The sequence below is a fragment of the Python bivittatus genome, unplaced genomic scaffold, assembly GCF_059951505.1.
Source record: "Python bivittatus isolate LINGU-HERP-01145 unplaced genomic scaffold, Pbiv_v1 ctg000010_np1212, whole genome shotgun sequence".
In the NCBI taxonomy this organism is placed as follows: Eukaryota; Metazoa; Chordata; class Lepidosauria; order Squamata; family Pythonidae; genus Python; species Python bivittatus.
In genome coordinates, this window is record NW_028277029.1 from 152,368 (window position 1) to 168,413 (window position 16,046).

A 16,046-nucleotide genomic window follows, 5' to 3' on the forward strand; every position below is an offset into this window, starting at 1 on the left:
ATGGAGAAAGAAGAGGAAGATGAAGAGCCTTTAGTTAGTTTGAAGTATTAATTTACCTAATCAGTAGCAATCTCTGAATTGGATCTTATGGGGGGAGGAAACAAAAATCCTGAAGTAAGACAGACATTGTGTGCTCTGGAGAAAGATGGAACATTTATTTGGCAAAATACTGTGCCATGTTTTATATGGTAAAGAAGAACTTAAAAAGAACAAAAGTGGTGTTAGCTGGGGAGTGAGGGCGTTTGTTAGGAAGAGCAAACTGTGTGAGGGGGATGTACTGTATATGTGGTTACTGTTAATCAGTTAAGTTACTATTTAACTGAAAATCTCAGGCCACTTTATAAAGAAGCAGCAGAACTTGGAAAGATAGAATTAAAGTATTTTAGAAGAATTAAATCAAGGACATTCTGCACCCAAATCGAGGCAGCAGCTCTTCTGGTCATCGTGTGAACACTGGTGAGTGTTACCCAGAGTCAGGCTGGGGAGGCAAGGGAGAAGCCAAGAGGCACCAGTGCATCGGCCCACTTCGTGCAAGGGGCCTCCGAGCCTGGGCATCAGATAAGGAGGCTTGGCTTGAGGTCCTGGCATATGAAGTCCATCTCTTTTTTCCCAGGGATAAAACTGGGATCCAGACAATACATTTCAGCCTCGCTAAAACCTTTAATCCACAGAAATGGTTCAAGCCTACACAGTGCTTGGTATCCATCACAGACTGGATGAAGCAAAACCATTTGCCCTGAGTTTGAACGAGAAAACTGGGTGGTTGCCTTCTGATAGGTAGAATAGACTGTTGAGCTGGATGTGATATTGTCCATAACAAGAGGGAAAAATATGGGCTAGATGATGCTACAGCTAGACAGACTCACAGCTGGCAGAAGGACCGTATCAAAGGATAGCTGGTGGGAGTTTGGCAGGAGGGCGTAAGCCTATGTCCTGGCCCCGGGTGCGCACTTTCTTATCAATGTCCTGGAGGGGGGATCTGAGGGAACACTTACCAAGTTTGCAGAGGACATAAAACTGCTATGGTGGCCTTTAGAAGAAAGAGAGAAGATCCCAAAAGTTTTAGACAGGCTTGAGCAGAGAGCCGAGATGAAGGGGATGGAATTGAATAGGGAGAAATGTTGAGTTCTGCATCTGGGAAGGAAAAATGAAGCATGGGTGTAAGATGGGGGAGCCAACGTCAAAGGGATGTGGGCGTCCTTGCTGACCCACAAGTGTGACGTGAGCCAGCAGGGCCATCCAGCTGCTCAAAGGGGAATGCTATTGGGTGGATTAACTGGGGCAGAGTCCATATCACAGGAGGTGATAGTTCTGCTCCGCTCTGCCTGGTCAGGCCCCTTCTGGAGTCCAGTGCTGGACACACAACTCAGAAAGAACAGTGACCAACTGGAGCAAGCCCGGAGGAGAGATGCAAGATACAGTGGTGAGGAACGGCTGGAGGCCATGTTTAGCCCACAGAGAGAGGGCAGCGTTTCCAGGAGGGCTGCCGCACAGAAGAGGGATTGGACTTGTCCTCGGTTGCCCCAGTGGGCAAGACCAGCACTGGGGGCTAAACTGCCAGGAGATTCAGGCTAGACCCCAGGAGAAGCATCCTGGCTGTGTGAGCTGTCACCGGTGGGACAGCCTGCCCTGAGGCTGGGGGGGGGGGGGTCTCCTGCCAGAGATGACCCCAAAGTACCCTGTGTTTTTATTATGATTGAACGAGGTAGTGGAGATTATTTTTTTTGCGTCAAGCCTTTCAAAGTTGTCAATATTGTTTTCTGATTCAGTTGTGTTGAATGCTTTAGCTTCAATGTTTAGAGGTATGGAACAGAAAGCAAGAGGTGCTGAAGGGGGTGTGAGGTGTTTACGTACTCCTTGGAGTCAGTAATAATTCAAAATATGTGCAAGGATTAAAAACTGGCTACCGTCTCACTTGCTCACTGCAATTATAAATACAAGTGGCACAAAACTTTGCAAACTCTACAGCATAACAGACGTAACCTATGCAAGGGCCCAGCATTAGAACAAATCATATTTTCCCCTGGAGCCTTAATTTCATTGTGCATATCCAGAGCGCTGACAACTTCCAACAAAATAATAGTCCCTTTCCATTCTGAAAAGGGTTCTCTTACCCCAAATGTCTTAAATTTCCAAATGAAGTAAAATTATTTAAAACTTCGCCAGTGCCGAAAGGATGGTACTTACAGGCTTCAGATCACAGTGGATAATTTTTTCTGTATACAACAGTTGTAAACATCTTAAGATGCAGTGGGTAAAACGACGAATCAAAGACAAGGTAAAACCTTGGAAATTATTTTTCTTGATTAATTCATATAAATTTAAACTGTGGGATAAAAAACAGCATTTAGCCAACATATGCATGCAGACAAGCGCACTAAAAGCCCTGAAACTCGACTATACAAAATTTCAGAGCTGCAATTCAGTTCAAAGACTCTCTGAGACCATTCAAGATATCAGACTGAATCAGGTGCTTTCAGCTGCCTTGCAGACCTTCAGAAATGATTTGGAGATTCAGTGGACTTCCTTGACCTTTCTGGTTCTGCAGAGACTCAAGTATTACTGCAGCTTTCCTTCCAAATGAGTGTGTTATGAAGTGTGACAGCGCTCTGATATTAATATCAGGGCCACCAGTGAGCTTTATCACCTCCACAAACACGGCCTGTAGGAACAGGGGACTGCTGTTGGGCTGTCCGTGTCTCGCTCTCTTACCAGAATCTGTTTAGGCAGGTCTACTTAAGGTGAATGCAAAAAAGGAAAACTCAAATTAAGTAAGCTGCATTTTTTTAATCTGGTTTGCTTTTTTGTGCATATTCCCTTTTCCAAATCCACCATCTTTTAACCTTATGGCTGGTGTGGGTCTTCCGGGCTGTGTGGCCGTGTTCTGGAAGTTTTGTTTCCTAACGTTTCGCCAGCACCTGTGACCGGCATCTTCAGAGTGCAGGAGCACAGACAGGAGCAGTTCTCTCTGTGCCCAGGGTGATGTGGCCCCTTTTGTGGGTATTTATAGAGATCTGAGGGGGGGGGGAAGGGGGGGATAGGTCTGCTCCTGTCTGTGCTCCTGCACTCTGAAGATGCCGGTCACAGGTGCTGGCGAAACGTTAGGAAACAAAACCTCCAGAACACGGCCACACAGCCCGGAAGACCCACACCAGTCATCGTATGCCGGCCGTGAAAGCCTTCAACAATACATTTTAACCTTATCCTTTCTTAACTCTCAATCTATTTATCAGACCTGAAATATCATCCCTGTTAATGCTGTGTTTAGTCTATAGAAGAGTTCTTCAGCTCTTTCACTCCTCCATTTCTTCCCTTTTCATTTTGTCTCTTTCTACTCCCCTCCATCCTTTATTTTTTTTCTGCTAATTCACTGTCTCTGCTTTGTTTTGTCCTAAACGAGGGAGTGTTCTTCATTATGTGAGCAGATCTGAGAAAGTGTACTTCTGGGCTGACCGTTATGTATAACATAGGCTATTTCTTAATTTAATTCTGTATTACATACAGACTTTTTTCAGTTGTACAAATAGCACCCAATGTATCATTTCCAGAAAAGCCTAACTTTTCCAGTGAGCCATGCGAAAAAGACTTCCTGGCCAGAAATACAGGAGGTAGGAGGAGGATGAAACTTTATTTAATTTTAATTTAATGTATTAATTTATTTAATTTTCAAGTACATTTTATTAAAATCTAAGAACTGTCTGAAATGGTCTTGTGTTCACAAGAAGTTTTTGGGAAATATGAGCCAGGGTTAGGGTTTGGCAGATCAGTTGTCCCTGTGAAATTACAGAGGCTGCCCTTCAGCCTTAGGACAACTTCAGCTCTTAGCCACCAGCGCCCTACTTCTGGCCAAGCCCGGTTTATCATCATTATCATTTATTTCAGTCATTGATCAACAACATTTACATTCAGCAATAAAACTGAAGCCATCCTGTTTAAGGCTGCTGATGCAATCCTACCCTGCAGGACTGTTTCAAGTTTGAGAAAATAATATCCAGCAAATTCACATTTAATCACTCTGTGATGATTAATGGAGATGACAGAACAGTGCCTTACCCTAACAATTCAAAGGAGATGCAGAAATGATTACGGAAGTAAAAATACTCTTTCATGTGGACGACGTTGTATGTATTGTCCTGGTCCTTTTGCCGCAGCGTGTTTAAGATGCCAACTTCCACCAAGGCCTGATTGTGGAATCTGAACGCAAGGGGAGAAGTACGTCAACGGTGGTTCTGGCCTGGGCCTCTGCTGGGCAGCCCTGCCCCGGGTGGCCCCTCTTAACCCAGCTGCATAATGCAAAGCATATCTGAGCATAACCTGCCCTTTCTGACCCAATGCCAGTTGCCACTTGCTTCCTTAATTTGGGTTTTCTTTCTGCTCTGCAGCCTTCTCTTCTTAAGATTACCTCTAACATTTTCCTCTGTTATACACAAGCTGAAGCTGAAAGCATTTATCATGATTTAAACACATGTACATGTATGCACACTGCACGCACACACACACACAATCAGTATGTTTAGACAGAAACCTGTAGCAACAAATTGTGTAATTGTTTGTTTGTTTGTTTTCTGCCAAAAAATTGTTCTACTTTTCTGGCTATAAATTAACACACACACCCAAGGATAATAAATCATAATTAAATCATAATTAAATGAAAACACGTTATAAGAACCAATCCTCTGTTCAACTAGTTTCCAGTATTTTATTTTATCAATAAAATGTAAAGAAAACAACCCCTGACAATCATACCTCTTTTTGTTCCTTATTACTTTCACTGCTACTCTTTCACCTGTCTTGTGGTCCAAACACTTTACAACATGGCCAAAGGATCCTTTCCCAATAATAGCCAGGATTTCATATCTATATGCCATATGATCGCCCAGTACCTACACAGAGTGACAACAGTGTAGAAAGTAGAAATAGCGTATGTTCTCCTATTTCTCATGCCACATTCACAAAACGTGTAAGCACAAAGCAGAAACGTATATTCATACATAAATACGTAGTCTCTGTAGGTCTCACCTGACTCCTCACCTCTCTTACCTTGAGGCACTGCTGAAGTTATCATGAACTCAGAGACCATGTCAAGCCCAACTTTCTTTCCAGTAAACTTTGATTAGCAGACTCTGTAAATGGAGGTTAGTTCTAAGCTTCTTCCTCAGCCCTGGCTTGCAAGCAGAAGGTGTGAGAGCAGGGAGCCAACACCATCAGGAGATGGACAGAGCCTCTGGTAGGCTCCCAGTGTAGCTAGTGCAAGGCGTTCCTTGGGAGAGTCATCCGTTTAGAAAGGTTTTTGAGGTCCTGAGGAGATCCGAGGTACCAGCTTGCTATTAGCAGGCTGAGCTAGGAAGCTCGTTTGGCACCAGTAGTAACTCAATAAAACCACCAATACTCCTTAGCTGCACCCTAAAAAGCAAAAGGTTTGAACAAATACATCCATTACGTCAGCCATCCCCAGCCTGCTGCAATTCCATTGCAGGTTCCTGAGCCAACATGTCAGCGAGCTGGAGAAGGGCTGCCCTGAATTCGTGTTCATGTTCCAGGCCAGGCTGCCAGGGATTTCTGGGCTCCAGGGGAGCTGTGAAGGAGAGCTGCCTGGCCGTCTAAGGAGAGGAGAGGACCAGTTCCGGAATAATGATTCCTTCAGCAGCAGGGGATCTTCTGGTTAATATTGGAAGAATGTTGTGTACTGCTGGAAGGGTGTTAGGCTGTTCTTAACAGCCTTTCCGTGATTTCCATAAACTGGTGCTCAGCACGTGAGAGTGCTTGTAATCATGTAGAAGAGGCAGTTTTGTAAGAGTCTGGAAGGGCCTTAAGAAGAGGGTTCCTGTTCTTGCCATTATGCCAACATCACAGAAGAAGTCATCAAGATGCAACAGGTAGAAGGGAACAGTAACAGAAGAAAAACAAGCTGGCAAAGAACAGCACAGAGGAATGTAAGAAAACAGGGACATGGGTCCTTTGGCCCAAGAGATATCACCCAGGTGCTCCAGGGTCATTGCAGCAGCTGTTTCTGGGTTCCTGCAGACAAGCCTAATAGGACCCTCAAGTGTGGAAAGCCAAATGATCAGATGGCTGCTATTCAGTGATGGTTAGGCTGACTTCAACAGTCAGGAAGGACACGTGATGGCCTTGGAGGCCGATTGCTCATAAGCCAAGCTCATTCTCCCTTTAAAATATTGAAGGATGAACAAGATGTGGGGCAGGAAAGCCTCCCTAAGGGTTTTATGCTGTCCTTACATTTTAGGTTGTCTTCATTTTAGCAGCCCTGCATCTTTGATTCCTCCCACATTGATTGCTTTACATGTGGCAATTTAAGGCAACTAAATGAATGGTTACATTCTCTTTTTCAATTTATTTAATAAAGTAAATATGTCTAATGCTCATTTGATTGCTCACTGCTCATCTCCAGAGGAAAGAGGGCTGATTTCCCCAGTCATACCCCTCACGCTACAGGCCTGGGAGAGGTTAATTGTTTAATCACTTTTCCCTCTGTACTTGCCAATAGGGTGCATTGGTGGTGGGGGGGGGGAGGGATCTGTCTCCCACCCCAGGGCTAAGTGGGAGGACACCAGGTAGAGTTATTTCTCTGGCAGGCAGGGGCTGGAAGCAGTAACTATCAAGCTCAAGGCCCAGAGGGTGTCAACCCAGGAGAATAGTCCTGAGACGTCCAACCTTTCTTCCTGTGGAGGAAAGAAGATGGATCCTAAAAGGTGCAGAGTTACCCCCATGAATGTCTGTAATAAACCCCTAGTATTTGTTAGGCCATCTAGCAACCCCTAAAGCATTGATAAAGTAACCTGAAGCTGAGGGCTGGAAGAAGCTGAATTCTTTTTCTATTTTCAAAAAAAAACATCTCTTATATGACCCTTTTAATAGAACACCACAACTGGTGGAAATGAATCATCCCTTTCAGTATTCAACTGAAGGTTGTTAGGAAGATGGGTTCAGCTGCAGGATGATATCCTGAGCTAGCTACATGACATCAAACATGGAACCTATTGCTTGATCGGGCAAAGCAACAGTTTTCCCAAAGACACTGGATTTCAGATTCCTATAAAGCACATCCTATAAGGCTGAGGTCAGTCCTCAAGAAGGAAAAAGGAAGAAAGAGGAAGCAAGGAGGGCCTACCTAAGATCAGCTTCTCAGGAGGCCCAGATTTCAGCTGTAAGGCTCATTTCATATTTGATGGAAGCCTTAAAGACCACCCAGACATATATTTCCAACCAAAATTTATGAAACTCAGAGAGACCTTGACCTCCTTGGGCATCTCCTACCCAAGGCCAGCTCCAGAGATTTTGCCCTGCGGGTGTTCTGCCATGAACTGGATGCCAAGACCATCACAGCGTCAGCCTCTTACCTTTTTGTAGGAACCATGGTCGTCATCGTAGGAGCTGCTGTTCTCTGCATCAATGTAGCCTTCAATCTTTTTCGCCCCCAGGCCAAGAAACCACAGCTCTTTATATTCCTTGATTTCTCGTTGTTCATGAAGTGTTAGTTGATTTTTAAAATGTTTCAAGGCTTCTGATTTGTGAAAAAAGTTAACCATGGGATATTAAAACAGCTGAATATACCGTAGGCATATAAATCAGTATTTAATACATAGACTAAATTGTTCATTGTCTCCCCCCCCCGACCCGCAAAGTTATCACACGTCGTATGCTGCCTATATAACAAATGGGAGTGTGGGTAAGGAGACAGCACTGCATGGAAAGAATAATTTCTGAGTTTTCAAGGAAAACAAACACCTGGTCATTCCACAGCTACCCAGGTACCCACATGCCTTTGAAAAGGTGCTGTAATGAAAACATCTCAGAAGGCCCTGCATTAGGGCCGTTGCAAGAGCAGGCTTGGATCGCTCTGGGTTTGCAGCTGGGGGGCTTCATCCTGCCCACTGGGGTTGCTGAGTCATCGGCCGGAGATTCCAAGACTGTCTATGTGAGCCGGTGGCAGCTGTGGCCAGGAAGGTTTTTGCCCAGCTTCATCTGGTGTGCCAGCTGCGCCCTTTCCTACATCAGGGGCTCTTCAGACAGCCACTCATGCCCTGGTCACCTCACGACTTGACTACTGTAATGCACTCTGCGTGGGGCTGCCCTTGAAGACCACCCGGAAACTTCAGCTGGTCCGGAATGCAGCGGTGAGGGCAGTGATGGGCGTGCCTTGGTATGCCAGTGGAACACCACTGCTTCTCAAGCTGCACTGGTTGCCAGTTTGCTTCCGGGTGCAGTTCAAGGTGCTGGTTGTTACCTATAAAACCCTACACGGCATAGGGCCTGGTTACTTGAGGGATCACCTATCTCCCCTAGTTTCTGCCTGATTGATTAAACAATGCTGCCCTGGAATCAGGACCCCGGAAGTGCACCTCCTTCGTAGTAGCATCTGCCCTCTGGAAGGAGGTTCCCTCCAAAATTCGAACAGTTCTCCCTACTGGGATTTTGAAGAGCCTTAAAGACCTGGCTCTTTGCTCAGGCCTTTGGAGATGCCGCTTCCTTTCTTTCTGCCCCCTCTGCCCCTTTGTTTCTGTTTTGTGCTGTTTTTATGTTTCCTGTATTGTTCCTTGTTTTAATTTTTTTTTTTTAACAATTGTAACCACCCAGAGTCACTGGGAGTCAGGCAGCATATAAATTTAATATATTATTATTATGGTTGGTTGTACAGTCATCCAGATGTTTAGACTGGATGTGGCATTTTTATCCCCCTATCGAGTCAATAGGCAAGTGTTGTTGTTTGATGGAGTTAACGGTATCATCGCAGGATGGAGGCTGTTCCGAGCAAAGCCGCCTTCTGCAATGGACCGGTGGTGATTTTGGCAATGCCGAAGGTCTCCAAGGGGTGCTCCAGATGTTTTGGGATTGCACCCAAGGCGCCTGTTACTACTGGTACTATCTTTGCTTTCTTTTGCCACAGTCGTTCTACTTCTATTTGCAGGTCTTTATATTCTGTGATTTTTTCCAGTTCTTCCTCTTCAATTCTGCTGTCTCCAGGTATTGCAATGTCTACAATAGTAGTATCCAGACTTTTTTTGGGTGGACATTGCAATATTAATATTATGTTGTTGGTCACCCAGTCAGCCAGATGTTTAGACTGGATTTGGCATTTTTAACCACCTATCGAGTCCTTCCCAAGGACTGGAGATAGGCAGATGATGTTCTGATGGTGTGCAGGTCTTTGTATTCTGTGATTTTCTCCAATTCTTTCTCTTCTATTCTGCTGTCTCCAGGCATTGCCCTGCACACTATCCAGGCTATTATCATGACGATGATTTATATCAGCCTTGGTCAGCCATCAGCCTACAATGTCTCTTGATGTTTTCTCTTCCATGAGAAAAAGTCACCCGGAGCCTGGGAGTGAAGTAATGGTCTATATACTACCTACATAGAGGGATCTATCTAGTACTTTCTACTGTTCAATTCCAAATAAGCTGTTGATACCTTTGAATGTTTGCTGTGTCCAATATGGGCTGCTGAAGAATGAACCAAATGGAAGTAGGAACTCCCAGTTAGGAACTAACTAAAAAATCTTGGATTTTTTATCTTTTTTCTATCTGTGTAAGTGTGGTTCTTTTTATAACTTTTAATTATGTATTTATGGTTTTAATTTGATGTAAACCACCCAGAGTCCCCCATTGTGGGGAGATGGGCTAAATAAATAAAAATAAATAAACTGGACTTTAGTCTTTTCTGGATGGGACTGGCCTCCTCATAAAAGTGTCCAGTCTGGGGTGGTTGCATGACTCATAGTAGTTGCTGAATCTCTAGGTGGGGGGCAGTGACAAATAATGCGTTTACACAATTATACCTAACAGGTTAGTCGCAATAAAATCTTAGCAGTCAGATTTGACTGCTTGCCCTGGTTATATGATAGTCAGGCTACTCTGAAGAAAATCTGGAAACTTCATTTGATGCAAAATGCAACCACTACAGCATTAGGCCATACATGAAGACAGGGTGATTTTGTCCCACGTTTAAAGAACTACATTGGTTGTCAGAAACTTTGGGAGCATCATTAAAGTTGTTGGTTCTAACCTTCAAGATCCTAAAAGGTCTGATGATCAAAAGTTCTGTCTCTCTGCTTAGTTTTCTTAACATTAGGATCCCATTAGAGGCCCTCAGGATACTTTTGGAAGCCCAATGGCTGGTTCTGTAGGACAAGCCAAGGAAACTTCCCCTAGATTAGGCTTTTGAGAAAGGAGATATGACTCCCCTCTTCAGCCAGGCCTCTGAATGAGGACCTCAATATTTATATGTGTTTTTAAACGATATTTTCCTTGTTTCCTGTGACGTATTATAATCATTTCATTTGGAAGGAAAGGTGGTGCAGAAACTGAACAGTTTCCCTGCTAAGTTTCCTTTAGCCCATACCCTTCTACTGTACCTGCTGAAGTTAGTGGGAGCTTGACACTGTGAGTCTTCTCCATGTCTGATTTACTGCTCAGCCCTCTGGGGATGGTTTCAGAGAGAGTGGGAGGAAACGGCTGGACCTGAGATCGGTTATCCTGTAAAGTTGCAAGAGTTTTGTTTCTTTCTTTTTTTTAAAGTGACTTTATTATTTCTATTATTTATTTATTTATTTATTTATTTATTATTCTGGCAGGCTCAAAACCAACTTTCAGTGCTTTACGTTGTGAAAATGTAAACAGGATAAAAACATAGCATCAAAATAAATAATTGTGCATTGCTGGGTCTCCTCTGGTTTTTTGCAAAATTGATGTTGGACAAAAAGTCAGGAATTAAAAGTGGACTTCTGTATTTTTAGAGTTCACACCCTGCTTCTCCTTCATCCTCCCACTTGCACTTTCTTTAGGTCTTCTGAATGGCCCAAAAGGGACCAGAGCTCTGTGGCTGTCTGGAGCCACCTGGTGCAACCCGTTTCTCCTGCTGACCCAGGTTCCCCTGTGTAATAAAGCCAACCAAGAATCGGGTTCCTTGTCACAGACAGAGATGGGGTGGGGGGCAGGGGCGGGGTTTCACGCTGGGAGCCAGCTCGACCTCACCTTCCTTCCTCAAACCACAACCTGTCCCTGTGGACGATGCCCATTTCTTCTCGCTCTTCCTTCAGGTTTCTAAAAGGAACCTTTTTTCAGGCATCTCAACAGGGTATTCGTTTACTCTAAAATAATTAACAAACCAACTTTCGCATCTAAACGCACTCCAAGGAAAAAGGGGAAGCATTTCCAGGTTATGAAATGCGCTGGTGAGCTCTTCATTTGTGGTTTTGCTTTTGTTGCACTTCTGCAACGGAGGCTGTCCCAGGGCAAGTGTTGCTCCTAGCACAGCAGCAGCAGGAGGAGGAGGAGGAGGAGGAGGAGGAAGAGGAAGAGGAAGAGGAAGAGGAAGAGGAAGAGGCCGAGCCATGCTGTGCCGTGCCATGCCGTTCCGTGCCTTCGCTGGGACGGAGCCATCACGGACCCCAGGCCTCCTCCACTGCCGCTGTCTGTGCTCAACCGCCATCGCTCTGTGGGGCAGAAGTGCTGCATTTGCCCGCTGTGCTTCCGCTCTCACCTCTGATGCTGTTTAAGGAGGCCTTAGGCTCCTCTTGTTTGGTTTCCTTGCTGTGAGGAGTGGTGCCCTCGTTCCTCCTGCAGTCAGCCTGGCTTCGCCGTACAGGACCCAAGGAGACGGGGCCCCAGCAGATTCTTTCATGCTCCGCACGTTCAGGCTCCGGGGGCCTTGGGGACTGGAGGTCATCGGCCTCTGTCCGAAGGTCAGCTTTGGGCCCTTGAAAGTCCATCCATTTTCTTCCTGATGCAAGAGCTGCTTGTCAGCGGATCGTTCTTGATTTTACTTTCCAGGGTGGGCGCTGACCTGCTGAAGGCTGCTCCGGTGAAGGCTTCCCTTGAGTCCTCTCCAACCTCCCCTCCTTCCCCTGCTGGACAAGAGGCTTTCCCTGCTTTTCAGGCACCTTCAACCCCTCAGGGAGGTCCGTGGAAGCTTCGCTTGCCGAAGCGCTCAGGCGTTTCTGAAAACTCCCTTTGCCCCTTTTAAGAGTCTGAAGATTTCTGCCACGCTGATCTATACCGGCACGTATTCCCTATTCCCCCACTTTTAGGGTCTCGCCGCAACAAGGAGATGCGAGGCGCGGAAGCTTACCAGATGTAGACTCGGCATGTTCTGCAAGTTCTTCGTGGCTATTTGGGGGAAAAGAGCATCTTGCTGGGGAGGCTTCAAAGCGGTTGCCACCAAACTCGGTTTGGCCTGGCGTTCCAAGTGAGGGAGGGCGCTGATGCTGCTACTTAATTTCTGAGGAGGAAAATGTAAAGTTAATTCCAACAGTCAGATTTCACAGTGTATTTTATGCACGTTTTTATAGAAGCATAATTAATGAAACCATTAGAAAATCATTCAAGAGGTTTTCTTGTCAAGAGGCCAGCCCGTTTTCTGTGGTCCCCGCAGCCGACCGTTCCTTCTGACTCCCCGTAGCTCCTCCAAAATGCCTCCAGATGCTGGAAGGGAAGGTGAAGGGCACCCAAGAGGCCCTTCCCCTCCTCTGAATTTCCCAGAAGGCTTAGAGAATTCAAGACATGAGGCGGGAGGGGGCCCACGGGCCTTCCCCCTCTCCCCATTCATAACAACCTCCATGGTAACTTCGTGAAACCCTATTTTTAAGGCATTCAGGAATTCCTTAAAAAAAAAAAAAAGAATAGTGGTCAGGAAATGATTTTCTTTCTTACTCTTAAAAATGTTTTATTCCAAATAAGCAGATAAAACAACTGTGCCTTTCAACGTTGCTTTTTCAAAAGAAAAAAAAGAAGGACTGGCTTGGTAAATGCTAGAGCAGTGCTTTTGAAATTGTAATCATATATTGTTTAGGAAATAATTGGCTATCTTTCTTTTCTGATGCGAAGTTTACCTTTGTAGTATGACTGCATTACAGGTAGTCCTCGGGTAATGATGGCAATTGGGACCAGAATTTTGTCGCTAAGTGATGCAGTCATAAAGTGCAATGTCGCATGGCCACATCGCTTAGTGATGGCAATCCCAGCAGCCCCATTGCCATCATTAAGCGAGGACCTCACGTAACTGTGACTTGTGACTTCCTGCCAGCTTCCAACAAGCAAAGTCAACGGGGAAGCTGGCAGGCAGTCGCAAGTCCTGGGCAGCTCACAAGCAGGCCAGTGGGTGGGGGAGCCAGGTGGGCGGGGGAGCGGGTGCTGCTGTGCCATTGAGTGTGGGTGGGCAGGGCAGGGGGTGCTGCACCAGCACAGCCAGGCTGGGGTGGCTGTTGTGGAGTGCGGGAGGGCACGCGTGGAGTGCGGGCAGAGAGTTTGCCATGGGTGGGTGCACGCTACAGAGTATGAGATCCCCAGGACCCCATTCTCTGTATCCGGGCTCCTCGGGAGAAAAAGCGATGGGAGCGGGCATGACTCACAGGGACTTGTGCTTGTGGGAAGCCAGCAGTGAAGTTCGCAAATAGTGATCACGTGACCAAGGAACGCTGCAACCATCGTAAGTGTGAGCCAGTTGCTAAGCACCCAGATTGCAATCACATGATGTGGGGGTGCTAGATGGCCGGAACTTCGAGGAATGATTGTAAGTACCACTTGTTCAGTGTTGTTGTAACTTTGAACGGTCACTGAATGAGGGGTTGTTAACCAAGGACTACCTGTATGTGGAAGGACACTATCCCTCTCCTGAAATATTTTGTCATATTTGGAATAGCTCTTTTAATTGTGCAGGTCTTCAGATCTTGGCTACTGCCCCTTCCATCAGAATTTCACCCTAACTCAACTAGGAGGAGCACAGGCATGGAAGCAGACTTCCCGTGGATGTCTCAGGAGATAGAGGAGAAGACATCTGCAACAACAGGTCTTCTTCTCACGCACAGAGTTTCCTTCCCTCATCCAGCTCCTGGATGTTGGATGCACCCTTGGGTACAGCTGATCACGGGACTCAAGGTTATGGGCTCCCGCAGTTGGTCAGAGTCTGGAAGGTCCTGGATTGCCTGTTTAGTCCTTGGAGGGGAGACCACCAGGGCTGGAGGCTGGACTGGGAAATTGAGAAAGTATCCAGAAAGCCAGGGAGGAAGACTGAGATAAAACATGTCTGAAATGCTACCAGGAAAACAGCATGGAGGCACCTAGGGCCAAGTTTAACTCCAAGGAGGCTCGTTGACTCAGATGATTTGGTCTTCTGAATCACCGGAGCACTATTTTAATATGTATAGATAGATTTGGGGGAAATCTGTTAATGTTAAAGAAGATAATGTTGCATTGAATAACATTCCAAAAATGTGGAGTCTGACCTCTTTTGAGGAACTTTGGATACATTAGGCATGGGGAATTGCTAAGAGAGTGTAATGGGCTGTGAGGATGACCTTGGGAGACAGGAGGAAGAGCTGCAGCCAGGGCAGCGGTCAGACAAGAGAAATCTCAGCCCACGGAAGGAATGGGGTGGAGAGAGCGTCCCTGAAGGGACCCTCCCTAGTTCTCTGGAAAGTAAAGGCTGCTGGGGGTTGGGGGTGGGGAGAAGGGCTTTTGGACTGGCCGGATTCTGCTACCGTAACCTTACAATAAACGTAGCGTTAGTACTCGTGGTTTGGGTCCCTCTCTGGACTACCTCAAAGGGCTGACAGAGGGTTATCTTGGGAAATTACAACATAGTAGTAGTATGGATATTAAAGATTGGATTCATGAGATTATGCATCTATTTGTCCATTTTCCAAAAGGTAATCTTCTCTCCCAGTCAAAAAATGATACAGATACTATGCTCTTTTGCATAGATTTCATGATATTTTACAACAATAGGGCTTATTTTTTTTCTTTTAAATTAGAAATTTTCATGCAATGTTTAATACTTGATATATACAGTATGTGATATGCTTAGATTGTATATAATTTTCTTTTCCTTTTTATTTCATTGGTTTGTTATTGTTTATTAGTTGGCCTTTTTGTGTACTCTTTTGAAACACTATATACACACATGTAGAATGGATATTATACAGTATAACATAGGTATATATAATATAGAATTATATATATTACAGTATTTTGGGGTTCAGAATTGATACGCAATACCTCAGTTCCTTCTCTGATTCCATGTGATAAAAATATAATAATAAACAAAATAATTTGCTACCTTCTAATAATACCTCTGCTTCTGAGGGGACTAACTCTTTAAACAATCAGTCAGGGTGGAACCGTCCCAGGCATCTTCCGTTACAAACATTCCTGTGCAAATACCTGTCGGAAAACTTTGCTGGGTCCATGGCGGCTGCTCTCCTGCGGCGGCAACTGAGACTGGGAAAGCCCTTCTACCTGGGATGGCTGGAGAACAATTGCAAAGTGAGCATGGAAAAATGATGCCCTCGTGACTGCTGCGCCTAGTGCAGCTATGGCAGCTTGGTGCCGCGCCTAAATGTGTAGTAGGGGTCTTTATGTCTAATTACTCTTTCTCATTCCCAATAGTAAGTCCAGTTCAAAGCTTTTAGCGTAAGAACCCGGACATGGGTGGAAACGGAGGATCCAAATTAATATCCCAACTCTAGGGTGGCTGGCGCCTGCTTGAAAGCATCAAATGAAAGGAGCCAACTAATGACATCACATCAACATTTACAAAGCAAGAAAAAGAGAACAGGGAAAGTTATCTCAGGCACAAAAGTACTCTTGGAAAATCGACCAGATTCTTCTTTGGCCCTTGGTCAGAAACAAAACAAAACGAAACAAATCGGCTGCTTCATCGCTGCGAGTCAGGAAAAAGTTTCTCCTTCCAACGTCACGCAAGAATTCCTTGGGCCACCTCCGATGTGCAAAAGAGCCCCTGACCTGGCGGTCTTGCTGGATCCCACACTCAGGGGACATAACCGAACGGCAAGACGATTGCACCCAAAGCCCATGACACCTTGTCTAGGGTGTAATAACCTAACTTTAGCATTAAACAACAACAACAACACATTCTTAAGGCAATATTCCACTGTTCGCAAAACTACAATGTTCAAATTCATTATTCCAAAATGGCTATCAAATAGATAAAGTCAATTTCAAATGTTTCCTTCAGTTTGTTGTAAAAATGGATTACTGGTTTAGGAATCTCTGCTGGTTCTTCCAAACTTC

At 45.3% G+C, this 16,046-nt stretch overlaps 1 protein-coding gene across 1 annotated transcript in view; it reads right to left on the reverse strand.

Annotated features, from left to right (window-relative positions):
• DYRK4 (dual specificity tyrosine phosphorylation regulated kinase 4) overlaps positions 1-16,046 on the reverse strand; it is a 47,028-nt gene that overhangs the window by 11,871 nt on the left and 19,111 nt on the right. The window contains exons 6-12 of the mRNA XM_088128518.1: positions 15,177-15,260; positions 12,088-12,237; positions 10,373-10,493; positions 7,359-7,522; positions 4,747-4,883; positions 4,054-4,194; positions 2,188-2,326 (exon numbers count right to left, since the gene is read on the reverse strand). Coding sequence (XP_087984644.1) covers positions 2,188-2,326; positions 4,054-4,194; positions 4,747-4,883; positions 7,359-7,522; positions 10,373-10,493; positions 12,088-12,237; positions 15,177-15,260 — 936 coding nt within the window. The remainder of the gene's footprint in view (positions 1-2,187; positions 2,327-4,053; positions 4,195-4,746; positions 4,884-7,358; positions 7,523-10,372; positions 10,494-12,087; positions 12,238-15,176; positions 15,261-16,046) is intronic.